At 44.7% G+C, this 20,307-nt stretch overlaps 1 protein-coding gene across 2 annotated transcripts in view; it reads left to right on the top strand.

The window, feature by feature from the left end:
- Positions 1-4,510: 4,510 nt before the first annotated feature.
- The window catches only part of LOC137330387 (netrin receptor UNC5C-like), a 341,615-nt gene continuing 325,818 nt past the window's right edge, over positions 4,511-20,307 (top strand). For both annotated transcript variants that reach the window (XM_067994493.1, XM_067994492.1), the window contains exon 1: positions 4,511-5,184. In XM_067994493.1, the coding sequence (XP_067850594.1) occupies positions 5,088-5,184 (97 nt within the window). In that variant the 5' untranslated portion in view covers positions 4,511-5,087. The remainder of the gene's footprint in view (positions 5,185-20,307) is intronic.

Here is a 20,307-nt window from a genome sequence, read left to right as displayed (position 1 = left end):
AACAGTGATGTTATGGTATACCTTTACTGGACGTTTCAGTGTCATCTTTTCCCATCACTGCACTTTGCAAATGCACGTACTGTAATACTTTGGACACAGCAGCTTTTCAAAAAACATCTATTACCCTGTTTACACTGGTAAACTCATACCAGAGAGAATCTGGTATGGACTGTTCCCTGGAGTGAACCTAGCCATTTAAACACCCCCCCCCCCCAACCCATAAAGAAAGACTTATATTTATACAGCGCCTTTCACTATCACAGGACGTCCCAAAGTGCTTTACAGCCAATTAGGTACTTTAGAAGTATAGTCATTGTTATAATGTAGGAAAAGCGGCAGCCAATTTGCTCATAGCAAGGTCCCACAACGTGATAATCACCAGATAATCTGTTTTTTGTGGTGTTGGTTGAGGGATGAATATTGGCCAGGACACGGGGAGAACTCCCCTGCTATTCTTTGAAATAGTGCCATGGGATCTTTTACGTCCACCATAGAGGGCAGACAGGGCCTCGGTTTAACGTCTCATCCGAAAGACGGCACCTCCGACAGTGTAGCACTCCCTCAGTACTGCACTGGTGTGTCAGCCTAGAATTTGTGCTCAAGTTCCTGGAGTAGGATTTGAAACCACAACATGCCCAATGAGCCACGGCTAACACCTGTTGCAATTCAGTGAAAAGATTCACATGTCTCCCTGGAGTAACAGGTCGAGGGTTCAGTCCTTTCTGATTTTCTCCACGTGCCTTTAGAATTTGGGGACACTCTTGGCAAGGTCAAGTTACAACACTGCGACTGTGCTTCAGAATCCTTCCAAAAGAAAGCTTTGTTTTCTTCATGGAAATATCTTCACAATAAAAGTTTACCATTGATGAATATTGACAGAGAGACTAGAGAAGATGGGATTGTTCTCCTCAGAACAGAGACGGTTAAGGGGAGATATAATAAAGGCGTTCAAAATCATGAAGGGTTTTGATGGAGTAAATAAGGAGAAACTGTTTCCACTGGCAGGAGGGTTGGTGACCAGAGGACACAGATTTAAGGTAATTGGCAAAAGAACCAGGCGGGGGATGAGGAGAAATTGTTATGATCTGGAATGCACTGCCTATGGAAGCAGATTCAATAGTAACTTTCAAAAGTGAATTGGATAATTGCTTGAAGGGGGGAAAATTGCTGGGCTATGGGGAAAGAACAAGGGCGTGGGACCAATTCGATAATTCTTTCAAAGAGCCTGCACAGACATGATGGGTCGAATGGCCTCTTTCTGTGCTGTAAGATTCTATGATTCTATGAATCTGTGAATATTCTGGGTTTGGGGGTTTTCTCTGTTCCACTTCAGAGCCCCCAAGGTTTGAGGTTTACGAGAAAATGGAAATCCAAGAGTCACGCGAAGTTCCCTAGGCCATCAGAAAACAGGGAGGCATCCACCGTCTCCAATTAAGCACACTATACAACTGGAGGATCTGGATTCACTGGAACTCTGTACCACACATCCAGCTGAATTACTCTGCCTCTGCCAGTGGAAGAACTCAATGTAGTTTAACCTAGTTTGTAAAAAAAATACATTTGTTGCCAAACCAATGCAGATTCATGTAGGTGGGGCAATGCCCTTCTGAAGTATGAATACAATATATTGTCCAAAACAAGAATGACCAAAGTTGGACAACTTTGGCCTTTTCAGATAGATTCACATTAGTTCCATTCTGCAATTCGAGCTGGAATATCCCCATTATGCAGGACTTGCTACCCTTAAAGTTAATTATTTTATTTCCGTGGTGAAGGCGTAAATTGCATTGACTCACCTCGTCATCGCTGACCTCCATCCACACTGGCAATCGCACGGTCACATTATGTTCAGAGCAATAGACAAGAAAGAAAAAATATATACTCTCTTACCAACATATTTCAATCAATTAATTTACAGTGCAGTGACTCTTGTTATGTAGGCAACAGTGGCAGCCATTTTGAGTACAGTTAAATCCCACAAATAGCAATGAGACAAATAGCCAGTTAATCTGTTTTCAGTTCAGAATTCCTGAACTTTGAATAATATAATAATAATAAAATAATAATAATAAAATGGAAGGAGGCCATTCGGCCCATTGAGTCCGCGCCGGCTCTATGCAAGAGCAATCCAGCTAGTCCCTTTCCCCGTAGCCTTGCAAATTTTTACCTTTCAAGTACTTATCCAGTTCCCTTTTGAAGGCCATGATTGAATCTGCCTCCACCATCCCCTCGGGCAGTGCATTCCAGATCCTAACCAGTCGCTGTGTAAAAAAGTTTTTCCTCATGTCACCTTTTGATTCTTTTGCCAATCACCTTAAATCTATGTCCTCTGGTCCTTGACCCTTCCGCCAATGGGAACAGTTTCTCTCTCTCTACTCTGTCAAGGCCCTTCATGATTTTGTATACGTCTATCAAATCTCCTCACAACCGTCTCTGTTCCAAGGAGAACAATCCCAGCTTCTCCAGTCTATCCATGTAACTAAAGTCCCTCATCCTTGGAATCATTCTAGTAAATGTCTTCTGCACCCTTTCTAAGGCCTTCATATCTTTCCTGAAGTGCAGTGCCCAGAACTGGACACAATACTCCAGTTGTGGCTGAACCAGTGTTTTATAAAGGTTCATCATCACTTCCATACTTTTGTACTCTGTGCCTCTATTTATAAAGCCCATGATCCCCTATGCTTTTTTAACCGCTTTCTCAACCTGCCCTACCACCTTCAACGATTTGTGCACATATAACCCCAGATCTCTCATTCCTGTAGCCCTTTTAGAGTTATGCCCTCTAGTTTATATTGCCTCTCCTCGTTCTTCCTACTGAATTAATATTAACAGAATTAGATTCCTGGCTGTATATTGGAAAGATCATTTTTTTAGTATGGAAGCGTTTTGACATTTTAAAATTATTTAAGTGCCACCATGAAATATAACTTTGTTACAAAACATAACTGAATTTTCAAATACGTATGAAAAATGTCATTCTTGAATAATGTATTAATTTTTTTTTTAAGTATAATCCTGGTTCATCAACATACTCACCTTCTGTTATCTGATCCAAGATATGACCGTCCCATCTCATGTTATCCATCGCCAAACCAAACTCTGCCCACTCCCATCATCTTACCCCAGACCCAAGTCCTGAGAATTTAGCTGCGTAATTGTGACCCATGGATCAAACTTAAGATTACCCAAACCCAACACTAACCTAATTAATTCTTCCCTCATGGCCTCCGGTCATTCTGTTCCCCAGCATGATCCACAAACGTCTTAAAGAAAATACCAAAAAAGAAAGACTTGCGTTTATATAATGCCTTTTGCGACCTCGGCGTGTTCCAAAGCACTTTACAGCCAATGAAGTCGTTTAGAAGTGTAGCCACTGTTGTAATGTAGGTAAATAAAGTGATCCTCTTCCAGAAATTCTGCCTTTCCATATTACCTGGCCTCACCCTCTTAAACAAGTGTCCCTCTCAAGGTAAAATAGGAACATTTCGAGCAATATGGTTTTCACAGAAAAGTGTTTGGATAAAATTTTTGGAAGATAAAGAGGACATGCGTTAGTTTTCTTCACAATGATGTTCATAGAATCATGGACCAGAGAAGGAGGCCATTTGGCCCATCAGGCCGGCTCTCTGGAAGAGCTACCAATTGGTCCCACTCCCCTGCTCTTTCCCAATAACCTTGCAAATTTTTCCCTTTTCAAGGAAAGTCACTGGTGTCACAATCCTCTTCAATGTGAGAATGTCTCATCTATGTCAGTGTGCCAAAAAGGGGGTCAGCCATGGCTCAGTGGGTAGCACTCCCGCCTCCGTGTCAGAAGGTTCTGGGTTCGAGCCCCACTCCAGAGACTTAAGCACAAAATCTCAGCTGACACTCCCAGTGCAATAGCCCTTTTAGAGTTATGCCCTCTAGTTTATATTGAGCTCAGTTGACACTCCCAGTGCAATACTGAGGGAGTGCTGCACTGTCGGAGCTGCCGTCTTTTGAATGAGACGTTAAACCGCGGCCCTGTCTGCCCTCTCAGGTGGAAGTAAAAGATTCCAGGGCGCTATTTCGAAGAATAGCGGGGGAGTTCTCCCCGGTGTCCTGGCCAGTATTTATCCCTCGACCAACATCACTAAGAAAAACAGATTATCTGATCATTATCTCATTGCTGTTTGTGGGATCTTGCTGTGCGCAAATTGGCTGCCGCATTTCCTACATTACAAACAGTGACTACACTTCATTGGTTGTGAAAGGTGCTACATTAAATGCAAATATTTCTGTGAAGAGTACAGCAGTTATTTTGATGAATACAGTGAGACTTTCTCAGTGGCCTCCTGGAGAATATCCTCCATTTGAGTTATGATCACTGGAACGCCTATTGATAAACCACATAAAACCTTATTCTGCTCGACAACTCCAGCTCCTGAAGAGTCCAAGCCAGGTTTTTCTGTCTGCACCAGTAGAACTAGGCAAAGGGAAATGTTGAGCACTATTGGATAGCCAACTGTGTCTAAGACAGACCAGTCTCTCTCTCTCTCACACACACACACACTCTTCCCTATCGTGTTTACAAGTCGGTCTCCCACAGCCTGGAGTGCAGAGACGCAGAGTTACAGTACTAAAGGATGCTCTGATCCCACACGAAGATCGTCTGTGCTGGAGAGCTTGTTGCCATCAGATCATAGACTTGTGCTCTAACCTGGATTAAAACAAAAAAAAAACACCGGACAACATTCTGCGGCTACCTGCAAAAAAAAATTAAAACACAGAAGAAAACTTTTTTTTATTTTTCCCCTCTAATTATTGTCTTGTTACGGTTGCAATATAGAAGGGGGGAAAGACCCAGAAGTGGTTAAAGGGCGGTGGCATTTGCCTTTCTGATCGCATCTGGACCTGGAGGAAATCCGATTTGACCAGTTGGCTTTTAATTATTTTGATTTTTTCCCCCCTCTCCTCCTCCTCCCGATCTGATTCGGCGCCTGGTTACAGGAGGAGAAACCCGTTTCAACTTAAAAAGGATCTCGACGGCTGTTTGTTCTTTTTTGGTTCAAACCTCCCCAACTTCTCCCCTTCCCCTTCCCCCTCAACTTCCCTCCTTTTTGCAAACCATGGGGGAAAGTCAGTGTGGAATAAGAGTGCAGGACTTGCTCCGTGTGTTGCTGCTACCTGCCCTGGCGGCGATCGCGGACCTCCGGGCATCTCAAGGTAAGAAGGAGAGGGGGAATGGGAGAGAGGGGGATAGACAGGGAGAGAAAGAGGGAGAGGGGAGAGTGAGAGGGGGACAGGGAGAGAGGGTGATAGGGACAGGGAGGGGGAGAGAAAGAGGGAGACAGGGTGAATGAGAGAGAGGGAGATAGGGACAGGGAGGGGGGAGAGAGACAGGGAGAGGGGAGAGTGAGAGGGAGAGAGGGTGATAGGGACAGGGAAGGGGAGAGAGACAGAGAGAGGGAAGAGTGAGAGGGGGACAGGGAGAGAAGGAGATAGGAACAGGGAGAGAAAGAGGGAGAGAGGGTGATTGAGAAAGAGGGAGATAGGGACAGGGATGGGGAGAGAGATAAGGAGAGGGGAAAGTGAGAGGGGGACAGGGAGGGGGAGAGAAAGAGGGAGACAGGGAGGGGAGAGAAAGAGGGAGACAAGGAGAGGGAAGATAGGGACAGGGAGAGGAAGAGGGGAGAGTGAGACTGGGACAAGGAGAGAGGGAGAGGGAGATAGAGACAGGGAGAGGAAGAGGGAGACAGGGACAGGGGTGAGAGAGGGTGAGGGAGATAGGGACAGGGAGGGGGAGAGAAAGAGGCAGACAGGGAGAGGGGAGGGCAATAGGGCAGGGAAGGGGAGAGGGACAGGGAGCGAGGGAGAGGGCAATAGGGGCAGGGAGGGGAGAAGGACAGGGAGACAGGGAGAGTGAGAAGGACAGGGAGATGGGGAGAGAGACAGGGACCGGGAGAGGGAGAGGGGGATAAGGACAGGGAGAGAGGGAGAGGAAGAGGGTGACAGGGAAAGATTGAGAGGGGGACAGAAAGAGGGAAGGAGAGGGAGGCAGGGAGAGAGGGAGAGAGGCGGGGGGAAAGGGATCCCATCCCATCCCGTTGGGGGTCAGGTAAGGGGCGACTTGGGGAGTTAGAGAGCCGAGACCCCATCACTTAGTTTGATGCTTCAGTTACGGGTCGCTGCAGATTGGAGAGGGAAGGTTGGAATTAAATAGAGGGATTCGATGGGAAACCAGCACGATCCAGAACTCAGTGATATTACTTTCCATGTATTAAAAAAAATGTTTAATTGAAGCAAATGTGTTAATCTGGGTCCAGTGAGAGTTGTGTAGATTGGTTTTGGTTTGTTAACGGAGTTGTGTGTAAATAGATGTTGATGTGTACAGAAAATCTCATCTTGGTGCGTTATTATGATATTATCATTATATGTTTATACGTTCCTGGGTCTCCAGCCTCTGGGCTCATGTCCCTGTCTTGTGTTAAACATGCACTACTTTTAAGAAACAGTACAGCCCGTGTAGTTCCTGGATGGGGAAGTTCCCTCTGGCGAGGTGGCCCGGTTTATTTGCTTACTGTGTCCGGGATTTGGGGCTGTTGGATGGAGGAACCTTCCCTGCTGGTTTAATTTGATCCGGATTCGTCCTCTCTCTCCCCCCCCCCCCCCAAGATTGGAGAGGGGGGATATATATGTAAGCCTTAAGTTTGTTTAAAATGCATCTTTGTCATTTATTTTATGATACTTTGTAGCTCTTAACTTCCAATCTTCTGCTCCCTAAAAGATGGATCTCCCCAATAAGTTGAGGGTTATGCTCTCCCTGTCTCCATCGATTCACTCACACACACACATATATAAAGGAACCTGTGCAGTGATGGTTATGAACAGCATTTATTGATCGGCGAGGCCGCTTGGATTGGAACAAAAAACATCTTTTCCAGTTGCTTTTACTATCACAAATGAATCGATCACCAAAAATTGTCGCATTTGCTCTTTTAAAATGGGTTGGTGTGCAATACATCTCCCGACCACTCGTAGCTCTGCCCGATTGATCCGACAGACTTAAAACATCACAAATTAGACACGGGTTACCTGCGCTAACACAGCTGCTGATAAAAAAAAAATGTACCAAGAAAACACGATATCATTACACACAAGTCACTGTACACAATCTGATGGGCCAATGGATTAGATGGATTGGTCTCCTGATACAGTGTGAGGATGTTTTTTTCCAAAGCTAGGTTGTCCTAGTCCCAGATACCAGTTTAGAAGATGGGGGGGGGGGGGGGGAAAGCAAGGCAGGAGTATTGGGAACAAACAATTTGCATATAGCAGGAATCCACGTACAGTTTTTAAAAAAGAGTATTGAGGTCAAGATTTTATTAAGAGTTTTCCTTATGTCTGCAGAATCCAATTCATTATAATAAAATTAAATGCAGATACAGTAATATGGGATGGCATTCATATAAAGAGGCTCCATTCATAAATATGAACCCATGTGTGTATTGGGGGATGTGAAATTCCTGGCTCGTCCGACGGAGTGAAGCATTTTTTTTTAAAAGTCTGGCTGCTGACTGGGCTGTGGCGCCGGTACTGATAGTAATTATATTGGTTGTCAGTTTTAGCTGATCTTGGCTGCTGGGGAGTGTGTGTGTGTGTGTGTTTGGGGTGGGGGGTTGTCTGCAGTAACGAGGGAGTCTTCATCGTTTTTTTTAGAAAAAAGAGCCAGGGACCAGCTGCAGGGATTGGGGGGAGAGAGAGAGGGAGAGGGAGAGAGACAGCCACTTAGCACAATCTGGAGTGCCTCTTACAGAGCTAGATGGATCTCCCCAATAAGTGCGTGTCCTGAGGGGGAGTCAAATTAGAGTGAGACACACTGAGCAGGTCCCTGGCACAAACAGCCCGCAGACTCTGCACAAGAGATGGTTTGAGCCCACCCCACTGCATAAAAAAAAAATCCCCCATTTGATTAATTCAGCTTGCATTCATTGCATTACTAAGAATTTTTTTTTGTATTGAATCTGTGACCCATGATTTTTCAGTTAAACCCCCCAACTCCTAGATAATTAACAGGATTTCTTCCTGCAGCCTCTCTTTTCGAGTGTAATCTTGTATTTAAATGCTTTGCATAATTTTTTTCCTCCCCTTATGGCTATTTCATTCAAGCGTGTTTTAAAAGTTCTAAACTCGTAAAATAGCTACACAGGGAATACTTAAAGTACATTGGAGAGATGTGACAGTTCAAGTTTTACCAGAAATATGTCACTCATTTCCCTTTAAAACAGATGTCCCAAATGTCTATCACTGGTAGTTTAACAAAATGTGACAGTACCCCTTTAAAAATATTAAATGGATAGATAGCTTTCATTTTTCTGTATTATCCCAGTGTTTTAAACGATGTTATTTTACACATGTTAATTGTAAATTGTCTAAATCAGGCTATGATAATGATGCTAGGCCCTTAGATCTGCTGTTTTAAGACTGAACAGGCTGGGACTCTTTTCTCTGGAAAAGAGAAGGCTGAGGTGGGGGGGTGACCTGATAGAGGTCTTTAAAATTAAGAAGGGCTTTGATAGGGTAGACATAGAGAAGATGTTTCCACTTGTGGGGGGGGGGGGGGGGGGGAGTCCAAAACCAGGGGGACATAAATATAAGATAATCACCAATAAATGCAATAAGGAATTCAGGAGAAACTTCTTTACCCAGAGAGTGGTTAGAATGTGGAATTTGCTGACACAAGGAGTAGTTGAGGCGAATAGCATAGATACATTTAAAGGGGAGTTAGATAAACACATGAAGGAGAAAGGAATAGAAGGATATGCTGATGTGGTTAGAGGAAGTAGGGAGGGAGGGGGCTCATGCGGAGCATAAACGCTGGCATAGACCAGTTGGGCCGAATGGCCTGTTTCTGTGCTGTAAATTCTGTGTAAATTCTGTGAAATATGCAATATTTGCCCCTTTACACAACTTGTTGATTTCCATTCCACTATTTTGTGCACCAGCTTTTTAATTCAAGGCTGGTGATTTGATAGCATTCCCAAGGCTGGTGATTTGATAGCATTCCCAAGGCTGGTGATTTGATAGCATTCCCAAGGCTGGTGATTTGATAGCATTCTCAAGGCTGGTGATTTTAACAAATACAGGGCAGCGCAGAGTGAGAGAGAAATTAGTATGTGTGTGTGTGTGTGTGTCCGTGTCTGTCCAGCTAAAGCTAGAAATTCCCGTTGAATTTCTTATTCCAAGGGAGTGAAGTAGGAATTTTCCCCAGCATTGAAAATGCTGAGAAATAATGTCACTAAGGATGGTCACGTGGAAACTCCAGACAATGCAGGGACGATTCATTGGATTAAGTTTAAGGTTTCACAGCACATACTAGTATCTCAATTCCCCAGAGCTCCTCCTAATGTGATCAAGTGGTGTACCAAGGATTTACAAAAAAAAAGTAACCCTTTGGAGAAGGGTGAAATGATGTCATTCGATTGGGAAAATGTAAAAATGTATTTACATGAAACAAATATTAGAGCTGGAGATGAAAAAACCATTTGCCCTGATTGGCTATCAGAAGTCATCTAGTTCTCCCACCATGTGTATCTGGAAGGCACATTTTGAATGTTGATTGCTCTGCGTATCTTTACGGCCATCTTTCTCCCTGTATTTTCAATGGATTAGCAGAGTATAAATGTTGTATTTTTTCTATGTAAAACTTCTGACCCTGGTGGCAGTAATGAACTCTTCACAGAATCATACATCATAGAAGGAGGCCATTCAGCCCATTGTGTCTATCTCGGCTCTTTGAAAGAGCTCTCCAATTAGTCCCACTCCCCCACTCTTTCCTCACAACCCTGCAAATTTTTCCTTTTCGAGTATATTTCAGTTGCACTAATTTATCAGGGGGTTTTGGCCACTCCAGTAATTGTGTTGGCAACACTTGGCAAGGTTTTAAAACAAAAAAAAATGCCTTTGCCCCTTGCCATAAGCAATTCCTGGACTTGTACGACTGACCTTAGCTTGGATTCAAGGCAAACCTTGTCCTTCACTGTTGCGTAGATTTTTAACAGTCTGTGCAGGATGCATAAAGAAGACTTGTGAGTTTTAATTCCAACTTTTACGGCTGTTATGTCCCTGTATATCTCTTTTCAGATGTATCAGCTATATGGACACTTCACATGCTGCTTGACTGATTTTTAAATTGATTAAGTGAACTTTAAAATCATTCTTTTTTCAGAAGGAGAGACTGGGGATCCCAAATTTCAAACGTTGATAATAGCTATGTCCCTTTAATTCTGACCACTGAGATTCTTAGGTCTCCAGGGATTTAATCAGTCTAATGATAGTGTCACAGAAGACAAGAGGGGATCATCTGTGATTGATGAATCAGAACCCTATTGATTATTAAACTCTTAATCAAATAATCATTGTCAGCAACCCGGTTTTACAGAAACGCTGCTAATCCAATCAAACTACTGACAGTAAGTACTGTGGTTAATGGTCTGTGATAATACAGATCCATTGGCTGGACCTGGTTAGCAAGAAGCTAAGGAATGGGTCATACTAAATCATTTGTTTAAAACACAGTAGCCCCTTTCCTATTGATAGCTGGCATGTCCATTTTTCCCTCCTATACATTATCGTTAAACATTCTGAAGCTCATCTGAAAATGCAGATTTCTCAGCTCACAGCCATGTGATAGCAATCCCGTGGAAAAGAGTGAAAGTTAATTGAAACTAATTAAAAACCACCAGAATGCAGGCCCTCAATGTCTAACCATGCTTTCATACAGCTGCTTACACACTATCAAGTGGGCTGTATTATCTTGCTCATTGTTTGAAGTCCATTAGCTGAGTCCTGTTTAGATAGCAAGTCATGATATTTCAGTTAAGTGCATTTAAAACAAACCTTTGGTGTAGCTGGAGTGACCGAGTGCTTTACTGATCTGTTTAAGATCACAAGAAGAGACTGAGTTTCATGACCTTTTGGCTCAACTGAAAGGCAGGGAGTTTTGAGTAAACTCAGACAAGTGCCAGGGAGGGAGATGGTGCTGCTGCTGGCCAGGGAGTTAATCTGACCATTTCTCTGGCACTAGTGAGTGCATTAGTGTAGCATTCCATGTTTTATCGGAGTCGGGCCCTGTAATGTAACCCAGGGCAAAGGTCGTAGGTGAACGTTCACTTAAACGTTGCCCGGGTGAGTGTTGCACATCCATAATTGTCACTTTTTTTTTTAGACTGAGACTTTTTTTAGTTGTTGTTTTTCTCCCCATCCCCGTTGCTCCTGTTCTCCCTACGACACACCCATCAGCAGCTGAGAAAAACGGGGGGGGGGGGGACTGCAATGGGTGCAACGCTGGTTATATACCCTGCTCGAATGGGCGAGGAGTAAAACCGACATTCCCCCTGATCCTGTGGGATTCCCGCCTAGTGAGTTAGGTTAGAATTAGTTCCCCCGTTCCCCCCCCCCACCACCCCGGCCTCGCCCAAAGCCGCTTTGAAACCGTCCGCTGGGAGGTACACAGGAGAAGTCCAGGGATGACCCTCCCTTTATCTCCTACCTCTTTCCTCCTCCTCCCCCCCCCCCCCCCCCCCCCCCCCCTCCTTCCCTCCCCCTCCCTCCCCCTCCCCCTCCCCCTCCCCCTCCCTCCCCCCTCCCCCTCCCTCCCCCCTCCCCCAGAGAAGCCCCTGTCCAGCAATCCCTAATGATGAAATGGCTGAGATTCAAAAATCGTTATACCGGCTTCAGAACGGCCAATCTTCCACAGGCTTCTCTATTGCTTAGCCCCCTTTGCAAAAACTCACTGGAAAATAGGAATTGCCAACGTTCCAGGATTGTCCTGGAGACTCCAGGAATCCAAGATCAATCCCCAGGACACTTCTGCGAGCAAAACCCCGGGAGAAAAATCATAGGAGTATTTAAAAAAAAAAAGTTGTGTCTTTTATTTTCATTTTCTTACAACGCCTTAATTTATTAATAGTAAAATAATTTGAGATGGGGAGATAAAAGGCTGTTTGACCGGGTGGGGCAGTTGGGAGTGGGAGGCCATGTGATAAAACCTCCAGGAATACGTTCAACCAGAGTTGGCAACCCTACTTGAAAAAATGAGAATTCAACATCATATTTATATAATTCTTAAAACTTAACACGCCCCTCTCTCTCCCCGCCAACCACGAGCATCGCTAACGCCCGTCAGAGCTGTCTTTAAAAGTGAACAAGGTTACAAGTGTGATTAGCCGCTACCTCAACTAACTATGAAATGACATTTCAGTGCTATAGGGTACAAGTTGGAAGATATCTAATAACATTTTCTCCCCCACTGTTTTCTAGTGAAACATGCAAGTGCTTGTAATTTTTCTGACGATTTCTTTGTTTGAATTAAGTTGACTTTGTTGCACTGACTTGTTTACTAATGGTGGTTGTTTCTAGTGCAGTCTGCATGGCACTAGTGGAGGGGATGAGGGTGACTGATCATTAAAATTATGAATATGACGCATTTGTAGGAGAGGGGGGAGGTGCCGCGAAGCAGTAATCGTTTATAGGAATTACTGACTTAGGAGAGGCAAAGGATTTTCTGATTGGCATCTCTCTCTATGTCTGAAAAAGTTTAGTTCTTTTCAACAGATTGCAAATGATTTGTGTCTCATGATCTCGCATTCTCTTTGTTAGCCCTTGCCGATTGTGACTCTCTTACATGCTCACGCCCTTTATCAAAGTGAGTTAGATTGAAGAATTCACAGCTCCTGGGGAATATATGATAACATTGCAGCATCAGTCACTGAAAGGTGAAAAGAGACTGAGCTGTCATGTTGCGATATTATTTTCAATTTGAAAACAAAAATGGAAGTCACCAATTAAAAGAGAGAAAAAATAAACACCTTGTATTTAGGAGTTGCCCATTGCAGTCCGAATTTGCACAACAGTAAAGAGAGTGTCTGGGGAAATGGCAGGGGTACGAGGGGTTGTGTCACTACACCACTCCAAAAAAAAAAATTTGCATGGGTTATGTCTCGCTCTCTCCCGTTCTCCCTTGTTCCAAATGTCTCCCAACTCTTGCAATTCTGAAGGGTGGAGAGGAAGGTTCATTTCTGTCTGTCTTTATCTATGCATTAATGTATCTATCTATCAAAAATGATCAGTTTTTTTACCGCTCGCCTTTGGGAGGTTGTGAGAGGAAGGACAGGAATTTCCTTTGTATTCTTGTGAGAAAGATGACCAAACTATAAAAAGGCTCACTCCTTGCAAAATAGAATCGGTTGAGTTTTGCTCGACGCCACCCATTATCAACCCCAGAGTGAAACGGAGAAATCAAACATTCAAATGAAACGAGTGGAAACGAAAGCAACATCTGCTGTTATTTAAGCTGTCAGTAAAAATGGATTGAATGATATTGAAGATAAAAACAGTGGACAGGTATTTTACAAGAGATTTGTGAAAATGACGTGTGAAGTTTAAAAATGAATATATGAGTGTCAGATGGCTGAGTCAATTGAGTGTCAGGATTGAAAGGCCCAGGGTTTTGTATCCATCAGAATTCACTCAATTCGTCTGTCGGAGGTGGATACAATGAGTACTATATCTTAGGATGTAGGGAGAAATCAGGAAGTGGTGCTCATTGCTTGCCGTGTTGTCACCGCATTTAACTTCAGGCACTGCTAACTGTTTAATAATGAAAATCGGGATCGACAGTGCGTCCCACAGAGATTTGTGTCTAATGGAAACCCCATTGTGGAGAGAGTAGAGAAGAGAAGCTCTGGGATTGTTATAGGGAGTTTAAGGGGGGATTTGATAGAGGTGTTCAAAATGATGAAGGGTTTTGTTAGAGTAAATAAGAAGAAACTGTTTCCAGAAGTAGAAGGGCCAGTAACCGGAGGACACAGAATTAAAGTAATCGGCAAAAGAAGCAGAGGAGAAATTTTTTTACGCAGCGAATTGTTATGATCTGGAATGCGCTGCCTGAAAGGGCGGTGGAAGCAGATTCAATCGTAACTTTTAAAAGGGAATTGATAAATACTTGAAGGGGAGAAAATTGCAGGGATATGGGGAAAGAGCAGGGGAGTGGGACTAATTGGATAGCTCTTTCAAAGAGCTGGCATAGGCACGATGGTTTGAATGGCCTCCTTCTGTGCTGTACGGTTCTATGATCTCCATGGGTCTCTGCCTAAAAAAATTCTCATATATTTAAATAAGACCTGATCTATACCCTTCAGATTCAAACAGTAATTGTTTCATCACTATGAGCTCTAAGTAATTTCAGGTTTCCTTTATTTCTGCACTTTTTATCCCGTACCGTTTATAAATCAATCGCAGTCCACCCTATTGGAACAAATGAGCCTGAAACTGTCAGCACAACCTGCTGATTAAAGCCTTAAATTGACATTTCCCATTGCATATTCTTTAACCAAACTAGCACCTGTTGTGCTGCATAACATCTTTCTGTGCTGCTGTCACTTTAGTGACTAATAACCGTTTCAGTCATTAACCCACTCAGGCCCAAATTTGCCCAAGGACTTTAAAAAAGAAAACAGGAAGTGTCTCTGTCCTTTCTCCGATCGATGCAGTAATAATCCTGCAGCGTCAGTGAACTTGTAATGAAATGGGAAAATCCTTTCAAAAGAGAGGAAAATAATAATCCAACTTTTGGGCGGGTTTAAAACTTTAAATAAAACAAATAAGGTAAACCTTTATGTTGCCTACTTCTGGCAATCAATTTTTATTTATCAAGTGTGAATACTAGTGGTGGGACATAGAAGATCTCCTACTTTTATGGGTTATCTTGCAGTCCTTTCACCCCCTTGGGTCTGGATCCAGGTCACACCGATGGGACGGACATCTGGATCTGTAAGGGCTGTGCGTGAAATGAGATTGGGCAGCTTCAATCAACTCCTAGTGGGCATGGCCTCCTCGTGGGTGCGGCCAAGGTGGAGACCGACAGGTCCAGGATGGGCGGATCCCATGGCTGGTTTGGGGGTGGTGGCATGGTGGTGGCTCTGCCTGCCTGCCTCTCTTCCATGTCCGTGCCCGGCTGGCCTTGGAGCGGGGGTGCACGGAGCCCACCGGTACCCTTGAGGCCTTCTGCGACCGATGCGCACCGCAGGGCATAGAATGTATTTTGGATGCCCTTAGCAATATTATATATAGTTTAATTGTTTTTGGTTACCTGTTGCTCTATTGGGCATGTTTATTGATTATATTGACGGTACCTGCCACATTGATTTTATGTTTCTGATTGGTGACACTTAATGCCACCACCGGTCAATAATTAAAAAGGCCTAGTGGGCACAGATCGAACAAAAACCATCTATAAAGTTGTCATAAGATGTGCCAGTCTCATTCTGTGAAGCTGCAAGGCTGGTTGGGTGAGACGTGGCACACTCAGTCTGTACTGGATGCCCTTCTGAGGCAGAAGTAGATGAGAAGGGAGTTTTTACTCCAATGTCTAACCGTATATACCTGATTTCTAAGGGCTTGGTGCTGACGCTGGGTGTCGACGAAAGCGGGAAAAGTGTTTGAATCCTCAGCAGAGTCACCTCAGTGAGCACAGACTTCCACCCTCCCCTCAGCGAGCGGACTCATCGTTGGACGATTGGACGGTTCTTGACTGTCAGTCAAACGACCTTTATCCTACCCTGATATTTTTATAACTGATAAACAAGGTCGTTCCAAGAAAATGAATAAAACGTACCACTTTTTTTTTTATATGCTCCTACGATTTTTCTCCCGGGTTTTGCTCGCAGCAGCGTCCTGGAGATTAGTCTTTAATTCCTGGAGACTCCAGGACAATCCAGGAGGTTTGGCAACCCTTCGACTGCTCACTCGGCAAGTTTCTCGTTGTCATCAACCTCAATCAGGATGATCTGAGGCTCAGCACTAAGGGTTGCCAACCCTCCAGGATTGTCCTGGAGTCTCCGGGATTTGAAGCTTGATCTCCAGGATGCTGCTGGGAGCAAATCCCAAGAGAAAAATCGTAGGGGCGTTTTAACAAAAAAAATGGTGTGTGTTTTTTTTTCATTTCCTTTCGAACACTTCTGTTTATTAGTTATAAAAGTATTGACGACGGCAAAAGAAAAGGCTGTTTGACTGACCGTCAAGAATCATCCAGTCGGGTATTGAAGAGTCCGTTCGCCTTCCGATTGGCCGTGGGAACGCGGGACGCCGCGAGGATGGAGGTGTCGGGCAACCAATGGCGGGAATGCAGCGGGTGGGGGGGGTCATACGATGAAACCTCCAGGAATACGTTCGACCAGAGTTGGCAACCCGACTCAGCAGAGAGTGCCTTCACCAACTTAACATACTGTGTCTCACCACAGATTACCTGCCAGGACACACGAGGGGGCCCACAGAGAAGCAGAGCGGGTGAGCTGCAATGGCTGATTTGTCCTGAGAGATCAAATGATACGCTTTGTGTCATCTGAGAGGTCTCGCGATATCAGCTTCTTGTTTAGGACTCCGGATACTGAAGTGCGGGGGCACCTGGTCCGATAAAAATCGCGGCCACGAGACAGTCGTTTCATTTTAGGCTTTAATTAAATCGGCCGCACTCTATAGTGCTGATTGAACAAGATAACCCGTGGAAGAAAAATGTAGGCCGAACAATGGGCGTTATTGAATTTAAAATTTGTATCAAATCAACTGGAGAATCATAGAATCTTACAGCAGCAGAAGGAGGCCATTCGGCCCATTGTGCCTGTGCCGGCTCTTTGAAAGTCCCACTCCCCCAGCTCTTTCCCTTTGGCCCTGCAAATTTCCTTCCCTTCAAGTATTTATCCAATTCCGTTTTGAATGTTACTATTGAATCTGCTTCCACCGCCCTTTTCAGGCAGCGCGTTCCAGATCGTAACGACTCGCTGCGTAAAAAATAAATTCTCCTCATCTCCCCGCCCCCCCCAGCCCCGGCTCTTTAGCCAATTACCTATTAACAATGACCCAATTCCACGTGTTTGATGCTAAGGCCTCAGATAACGTTAGGGTTCGCAGAGAAGGGGAAAGAAACTGTGAGGAGATGGAGGAGGACTTTAAGGGGAATTATTGCATTCTTTTGGAGTTGACAGTGCACTGAAAGTTCATGACTAACGTGGCATGAGCAGGTTCTCCACCACTCCATCGCCACACTGGGGCATGCTGTGGGCTAGAATAGATGTTTTACCTCATTGGCTCTTCGAACGATTGAGCTGCCTCAGGCCGTATTTCAACCAAAGGGACAAAGGAATAGAAGGTTACGCTGACAGGGTTAGACAAAGTAGGGGTGGGCAAAGGCTCCTATGGAGCATAAACGCCGGCATGGACCAGTTGGGCCGAATGGTCTCTTTCTGTGCTGTACATTCTATGTAAGTGCGGGCTCACTCACTGTTCTCCAAGCCCCCACAGTGGCTGGTGCTATATGCGCACGGTTATGTACTTAACCTATGCACTGCATAGTCCTGCAGTCACAATGTCGAAGCCAGCTTCATCCTGACAAGTCGAATTATTAATGTCGCCTGTACTGTGGATGCAGGTTTCACCGTAAAGCAAAAGAAATAAAGATAGTTTGTACAAGACATTTACAAATCCTGGACATCCTCTTTTTAAGACGAAAATGCATGTTTCTCTATGTTTTTTTTTTAAAAAGGGACCCACTAATAAAATCGAAGGAACACAGGCCCTTGGAATGTGTGACTTCTGTCATTTCATCAGTGGCTTCATTAATTACAGGGGGAATCAGGCATTCTCTTGCTTTCCATTAAACGAGGAACTTATGCCCTCTAGTGTCTGAGGTTACATCGCCATAGCAGAGCGACAAGGCACCACAGCATGCGGTAAGTTTCCCTTTACCCAGGCTTGCCTTGTGCTGAGAATGTGCTGGCTAATTACTGTCATTTCTTCCTGTACTTCTTAAATGAATCGATCGCTGAGAGTCAGTAGGTTGTAGCTATTTACTGTCTCATACATGCCTTGGGAATAGCATCCTTGAGTAATGTACTGTTTGAGTGTATTAGTGCCAATGTGTAACTTTGTGAAGACGCGGAATGCCTGAGGCTACAAGGGGAGGCATTCAGATCACTGGAGGGGGGGGGGGGAGGGGTTCCCCTATGAAAAAAATATGGGCGGGTTAGCCTAGTCTCGAATATTAACGGAGGGCGCACAGGGATGACGGAGAGGGTGAGATCAGGACTTGAGCTGAAAAATCAATTTTTTAAAAACCTTAAAACCATTCGCGTCATCTCGTCACGAGTAACAGGTGATTGTGGACTGCCCCATGTGCTTGGGAAGTAGTTTCTGGAAGGCCCGCATAAACCGGAGAGTCTGAAAGAGGTCAGGTGGCAAGGAAAGCAGCTGGAGGGGGGGAAAAAAGAAGATTGGTGGTTATCAGAGGCCTGTAATGATGAAGCTGGGTAATTTTTTTTTTTATTCGTTCATGGGATGTGGGCGTCGCTGGCGAGGCCGAAATTTATTGCCCATCCCCAATTGCCCTTGAGAAGGTGGTGGTGAGCCGCCTTCTTGAACCGCTGCAGTCCGTGTGGTGACGGTTCTCCCACAGTGATGTTAGGAAGGGAGCTCCAGGATTTTGACCCAGCGACGATGAAGGAACGGCGATATATTTCCAAGTCGGGATGGTGTGTGACTTGGAGGGGAACGTGCAGGTGGTGTTGTTCCCATGCGCCTGCTGCCCTTGTCCTTCTAGTTGGTAGAGGTGGCGGGTTTGGGAGGTGCTGTCAAAGAAGCCTTGGCGAGTTGCTGCAGTGCATCCTGTGGATGGTACACACTGCAGCCACTGTGCGCCGGTGGTGAAGGGAGTGAATGTTTAGGGTGGTGGATTGGGTGCCAATCAAGCGGGCTGCTTTGTCCTGGATGGTGTCGAGCTTCTTGAGTGTTGTTGGAGCTGCACTCATCCAGGCAAGTGGAGAGTATTCCATCACACTCGTGACTTGTGCCTTGTAGATGGTGGAAAGGCTTTGGGGAGTCAGGAGGTGAGTCACTCGCTGCAGAATATCCAGCCTCTGACCTGCTCTTGTAGCCACAGTATTTATATGGCTGTGGTCCACTTTGTTCATTTAATAGTCCATGGGCCATCAACATTCCAATTCCATTTGGTCACGCTGTAATACACGAGCGCTATTCTGAGCGTAGGTATAGTTTTTAACAAAGTAGCGTTGCATTTATCGAGGGAGGAGGGGGTGGGGAGATTTATTGTATGTTCCTGATTGGTGTGCTGAAATTAGAGCAAATGGAGTTCTGAGACCAGCAGCAAATTTTCCTTCCTTTTCCTTTTAATTCTGTCGGTGGCTCATGAACAGACGGTGTAAACCTGGTGCTAAACTGTAGCATCGGGACAACGGTTTCACAACAGAGCTGTAAAAAGTTTTAGCACCAAGAATCGCAGAGTGATAAAAGTCTGAATGATTTGTATGTTGGAAGGAATACTTTTGGATTTAGCTTCAGAATAGCCTCATCTTCAGTATTCGTGTGAAAATACTCTTCTCCAACTAATTCTTTAAAAAAAATCACTCCTAAAGTCTTTACCACGCGGTGGCTCATCAACCAATTCGGCCACCATTTTGTGGCATTGTATGGGCCAATCACGGTCACCATTTTGTGGCATTGTATGGGCCAATCACGGTCACCATTTTGTGGCATTGTATGGGCCAATCACGGTCACCATTTTGTGGCATTGTATGGGCGAATCACGGTCACCATTTTGTTGCATTGTATGGGCCAATCATGGCCACCATTTTGTGGCATTGTATGGGCCAATCACGACCACCATTTTGTGGCATTGTATGGGCCAATCACGACCACCATTTTGTGGCATTGTATGGGCCAATCATGGCCACCATTTTGTGATATTGTATCAGCCAATCATGGCCAGCATTGTATGGGTCAATCATGGTCACCATTTTGTGGCATTGTATGGGTCAATCACGGTTACCATTTTGTGGCAATGTATGGGCCAATCACGGTCACCATTTTGTGGCAATGTATGGGCCAGTCACAGTCACCATTTTGTGGCATTGTATGGGCCATTCATGGCCACCATTTTGTGGCATTGCGTGGGAAATGCGCTGAGACATGGCGTTTTTCACGGCATAGAAGTCACAGTACAGAACGAGGCCCTCAGGTCTCCATCTATGCTCACCCTTCAACCAGAGCTGTCTCCTCTAATAATGTTTCCCTGCCCATTCCCCATATCCTTTTGTAGTCTTCTTTTACAAATACCTATCCAATTCCCTTTGAAATTATGTTCCAGTCTCTCTGCCTCGTTTGTCACTCGTGGTGAAGCCTTCTATGTTCCGTGTGAAAAAAAAAATTCCTCTGACTTCCCACTTCCATTTTTCTTGTGAAAATCCTTGGTCTACACCTCTCTTGTTGATTTAGCAACCA

This window comes from Heptranchias perlo, chromosome 1 (genome assembly GCF_035084215.1).
Source record: "Heptranchias perlo isolate sHepPer1 chromosome 1, sHepPer1.hap1, whole genome shotgun sequence".
Classification (NCBI taxonomy): Eukaryota; Metazoa; Chordata; class Chondrichthyes; order Hexanchiformes; family Hexanchidae; genus Heptranchias; species Heptranchias perlo.
The sequence above is the reverse complement of the archived record's forward strand: the minus strand, read 5'-3'. Positions and strand labels throughout refer to the sequence as shown.